General features: G+C 35.5%; 2 protein-coding genes across 2 annotated transcripts; both read right to left on the reverse strand.

Moving 5' to 3' along the window:
• Positions 1 to 236: 236 nt before the first annotated feature.
• LOC108769724 (uncharacterized) lies at positions 237 to 1,007 on the reverse strand. Its single transcript, XM_018520866.1, has 2 exons — positions 931 to 1,007; positions 237 to 675 (listed from the first exon to the last, which is right to left on the reverse strand). The coding sequence occupies exons 1-2, from the start codon at positions 1,005 to 1,007 to the stop codon at positions 237 to 239; spliced, it is 516 nt and encodes a 171-aa protein (XP_018376368.1).
• Positions 633 to 1,876, reverse strand: LOC108769727 (uncharacterized). The gene is made up of 3 exons (XM_018520869.1): positions 1,226 to 1,876; positions 919 to 1,153; positions 633 to 794 (listed from the first exon to the last, which is right to left on the reverse strand). Exons 1-2 carry the CDS (start codon positions 1,594 to 1,596, stop codon positions 1,051 to 1,053), a joined length of 474 nt encoding a protein of 157 aa, XP_018376371.1. The 5' UTR covers positions 1,597 to 1,876; the 3' UTR covers positions 633 to 794; positions 919 to 1,050.
• Between the last annotated feature and the right edge of the window lie 3,262 nt (positions 1,877 to 5,138).

Raw genomic sequence — 5,138 nt, forward strand, 5'->3', positions numbered from 1 at the left:
AATATATAGTAATATCAGAGTTGTCGCAAATTTGCCACACTAAAATTTCATAACTTTTTATATAATATACAATTATAATATTATCGATCGTTTTGCTATGCCACTGAGCCTTCGTCATTAAAATATTTACAAAACTCGTCTCTAATGAGCATGGCATCCCGAGCACTTGTATTTGTGCTACATCTGGAGATATTCATGAATGCACAACCATCTTCCATAACCGTCCTCCACGAACCTCATATGTAATCATCTTCTGTCGTTTCTCTGTCCAGCATATCTGGTAAAATGTTATTGGTTTGCTCGATGTCACTCTTGCGAAGCCAGTTATGGAGACAGATTGTAGCTTGCACAATCTTCATAGTAGTTTCCACGCTGCTAATAATCGATTTTCGATAAATTCGCCACTGGCTAACAAGTATTCCGAAACAGTTCTCTATCACTCGCCTGGCTCTACTGAGTCTATAATTATAAATGCACTGTTCGGCTGACAAGTTATCTTTGCCGAAGAATGGCCGTAGCAAATATGACTTCAATGGAAATGCTTCATCCCCGACAATGCAGTAAGGCAACAATGGTCCTCCTCTATAAAAACTATCCGGTTGTGGGATATTCATTTGCCCTGCCTCAAGATGTTGACCTAACTGACTTTCACGAAAGATGCCTCCATCACTTCGCCTGCCATACGCACCAATATCAACGAATCGAAAAATGTAATTGGCATCACAAATAGCTAATAATACAATGCTATGACTATTTTTGTAGTTGTAGAAATTGGAGCCTGCATTGTCCGGACACTGAAATTACACAAAGGTTATTACATATATTGGAATCCATTTATATTGTTTTTTAATTTTTTTTCCAATAGCTTTAGATAGTTGAATAATGTCTGAAAAGAAGTGTAATGAAAGTATAATTTACTTGAATGATTACATGCTTTCCGTCAATTGCCCCAATGCAATGTGGAAAGTCCCACAAATCTTCAAAATCTGCGATTCTCCGCCAGTCATTTTCAAGTAATCGAGGTGGAAGGACCACAGGACACAGATTGTCTTAAATAATTCTGCACGTTGTAGCAATAATGTTGCTTACAGTTGTCAAGCCTATCAAATATTGATACGTCATTGAAGACATGGAATCACCAGCTGCCAGAAATCTGAAATGTAATAGTTGATATAATGAAATATAATTGATAACATTTACATACAACTAAATAAAAAATGTCTACCGTAATGTCAATGTCAATCGTTCTGCTGCACTTATCGGCTCTCGCACAACGTATTGTTTTTCTAGATGCGGACCTACTATAGATAACAACTCTTCGTATTGCGTGGCTGACATCCGAAAATAATTATGGAACCGAAGATCTTCCAATTTCAGTGTTGGCAGCAAGGCATGATAAAAACCATGCTCACAGCGTTTTTGAAAAATTGGTGCAACCCACAAACGCTTCTTTTTGTTTCTCCGTTTCTTTTTTTCGACTAATAACAAAGCTAATGATCCGAGTAGTTTATCACGTCGATCTGCTTCTGCATTCTGCTGATTAATTACATGAGTGCACTGCACTAACCACTCATGAATTTTCATTTTCGCAAACATCGTTTGCTCTAATCTTGTTAAAACAATCCTTACAACTATAACTAGAAACAAGCCTTGTGCTACTGAGGTACTAAGACAATAAGAAGTTAAGGTTATTTCACTTTTTCAATATGTCTTCCAACTGGATTATTTATGTTCCACTCAAACGGACGCCGTGTCAACGCAACGAACGCCGCGTTCACGCGGCAAGCGGCATCAGAAACAGAAGCCCCTAGAATCTAGTTCCTTCTAAAGTGCCGCGCTGCCGCGAGCGGCATTTGCCGCGTCCATCAGTAGGCACCTTAAGAGAAACAATTGATAAAAATTTTTCTTTTTTGTGAAGTGGAAGAAAAAGAAGTGTTCAGATTGATTAGTTCTCTTATTAGTTATGCTTTTTGCAAAGGTCTGTGTCCTAAAGTAGCAGAACGTAAACTACATTATCAGCCATGTTTTCTTGTGCACATAGAGCGTCATTTGTACTTGTTTAACATTAGATTATCGATAAAGATAAATTATGCTTTATGCGTTTGATGAACAAATTTGGAACCTCTAGAATCTTATATATAAGACGAAGCGCGACCGAACATATATTGCGCCTATGTAAAAAACATGGTGGTAGTTTATGTTTGGTAACCTCAGATTTATATACACTGATTTCATCAGATTTCATGATAATTCCACATGATTTCATCACAAATTTTAGTGATTGCATTGGATTTTCAGTGATTTTGTGGAAATTAAAAATGATTTCTACGAATTATATATGATTTCATTATGATACCTGATGATTCTGCATGATTTCATTTAACTTCTTGATTACACCTGATTGCAAAATTATAACATGGAGATTTCATAGTGATTTCGGGGACACTGTCCTACGATTACATTAAGTGGTTACCCCCTCGGAAAATCTTTATGTCTGTTTCTGTCATTTCCAGAATCCAAAGGATCATTATATGTAATATTTCTGAAAAGGAGTTTTCGGCAAAACCATTCTTTTTCTTCAGCCTCAATCAGAAATACTCAGCGATAAATTTAAGAAAGATAATTCCATTCCAATCATTGAAAGTGATAGTAACGACGATTAAGAATTAATTAATTCTCTTCTGTTAATGTGAGAGGTTTGTTAATGTGAGAGGCGAGGGACTCACGTTAAAAAAGCATCCCGATAATAAATACATAACGTGAGAGGCGAAAGGACTCACGTTAAAAAAGCACTCCGAAAATATGAAGTTTAAAAACGTACTGCAAAACCTCATCGTGGTAAACTCCGGGAACTATAAATTTTATAGGTAAACTGCAGACGTTCTTAATGGAAATATGTAATATTATATATTATTATATTATAATGTTCACTGATTAAATGTGTAGGCAATAATGAAATCTTTGTCTCTATCAATTTAATTGGTAATTGAACATTGCAACACTGCAACAAGGTTAGTATATAGTACCATGGCAACAGCCGCCATGCGCCGCAACGCGCCGGGGCCTCGGTCGCCCAGTCGGCACGGCCGCGGCGTTGCGCGAATAATTGTTTTTTTTAACCATGTTCCACCGCTCCGATCAATTAAAAAAATAGATCAAGGATTAAAAGCCAATCGAGTCTGACACTGGTAATTGTTGTGTATTAAATATTTATTCGGTAAGACCAAACGTTTCGATGCGTGTATTGGATCCTTCTCAATAGTCAAATTTACAATAAGTTACATCATTATTTTTCCTGAAATAATGACAACTTATTCTTATTTAGACAAAACACTGTACCTCTTCTGTTAAGCATTAAGACTCAAATGACACTCATTTTTCAGTTGTCGGACTTGAAATTGTATATGTACGACCATTCAGAAGAATCCAATACATTGATCGAAACGTTTGGTCTTACCGAATAAATATTTAATACACAACAATTACCGGTGTCAGATACGATTGGCTTTTAATCCTTGATCTATTTTGAATTCACACGAGTCGATTACGAAAATTACGCTTATTGTAAAAAAAATATATGTTAAAGTAGAGAGTCTACAGATTATTTTTATGAAGTATAAAAGTAGTCACTCAAAAATATTACCAAAAAAAAAAATTTACAAATAATTCAAAAATTTTTTTAATGGTTTTGCCTTTACCGTAAAAATTTCAAAACATTTTTTCAACTTACCTAAACGATGTTTACATATATTTTTTTCATTAAAATCAGTACAGTCGTTTCCGCAGAAAACCACTTTCTTTATTTCGCTTTCCCCCTCCATAACTCCCCAAAAAATGCAATTTTGAGGTTAATATTTGGGGAAGTTTTACATCTCAGGCGTACATCACCTAATGACACCAATTTCAGCTCGATTGGTGCGGGGGCAGATTTATATGCTTATTCCGCTATGCCCTTTTGTATCCACTTTACTTCTATTACTATTAAATGCATGGAGGGTTGGCAAATAACGCGTTACTTGTAATGCCGTTACTTTGTTGATCGTTACCTTGTCATAGTAACGTTTGACATTGCGAATTTTTTATGACGATAATGGTAACATCAGAGTTAGAAAAGTCAATTGTTACTTGTAACGGGTTGAAAAAGTCATTCGTTATTGAAAAAAAATAATTCCTTTTTCCATTAATTTGTAACGCGTTACTTTTTAATCATGTTACTTGTAATGAGTAACGTTACGCGTTACTCGTTACTCATTGTTTTTTTTAGTAAGTAACGCTTAATGATGACAAGAGTTACTTTTTAAAGTGACTTTTCTAATCTTAACACAATCTTAGCGTTTAGTTAGTTAGGGTTATCGTCATAAAAAGTTGCAACATCGTCATCAAATTGTTTAATATAAAAAGTAACGGCAAAGTAAATAAAAAGTAACGTTTGCCAACCCTGATTAAATGATATAATATTGCTATTGATACGTAAATTTTACGTATAAGGAAATAAGCCATTTTTAATTAATGTAATATAAATTTTTTCATACATTTCAGACTTTTATAATGAGAAATATTTATAATCTTAACTTTTATACTTATATAAATATAATCTAATCAAGAGACACGGTAGTGTCTCGTGCCAAGTGTAGCTAACGCGAGACTGCCCCGTGTCTTTACGCGAGCCGACGAGTTCCGAGCACCCGAAATTGGATCATTGAGAATATTCAGAAGATAATCGATTCTGAGTAATCTCAATGAACAACTTGTGTTTAAATTATATAATAAAGTAATGTAGGAAGTTAGGCAAATGAGAGTTCGATGCGATACTCAATGCACAATCATTGATTATATGTATTGCGACCACATTCACGAGCGTGGTACAAAATCTTCGTCGCGCATTCCTGATCATAATTCTTTACAATTTCTCCGGTATTCATCACTCCCCTTAATACTATCGAAATAATGTCGCTCCCTAGGGCGACTCGCGAAATACCATGTCGATGACGCGAAATCTAATTCGATACCAAATGCTCACAAAAAGTGCGCTACTATTCCCACGATGCACGGAACAGCGAGGTTCGGAAGTAAGCAGACAGTGATCTTTCGTATTCCGTCTAAGCGCAACGGTAAATTAATTTCCTCCCGAATCCTCG

This window comes from Trachymyrmex cornetzi, unplaced genomic scaffold, assembly GCF_001594075.2.
Source record: "Trachymyrmex cornetzi isolate Tcor2-1 unplaced genomic scaffold, Tcor1.1 scaffold938, whole genome shotgun sequence".
Taxonomy (NCBI): domain Eukaryota; kingdom Metazoa; phylum Arthropoda; class Insecta; order Hymenoptera; family Formicidae; genus Trachymyrmex; species Trachymyrmex cornetzi.

Excerpts from the sequence above, each read along its gene's own strand:
- LOC108769727 (XM_018520869.1), bottom strand. The coding sequence starts at position 1,596 with ATGTTTGCGAAAATGAAAATTCATGAGTGGTTAGTGCAGTGCACTCAT. Across the intron at positions 1,154-1,225 it reads CGATTGACATTGACATTACG|ATTTCTGGCAGCTGGTGATT; the intron begins GTAGACATTTTT and ends ATTACATTTCAG.
- LOC108769724 (XM_018520866.1), bottom strand. The coding sequence starts at position 1,007 with ATGACTGGCGGAGAATCGCAGATTTTGAAGATTTGTGGGACTTTCCAC. Across the intron at positions 676-930 it reads GGGCAATTGACGGAAAGCAT|GCGAAGTGATGGAGGCATCT; the intron begins GTAATCATTCAA and ends TGCGTATGGCAG.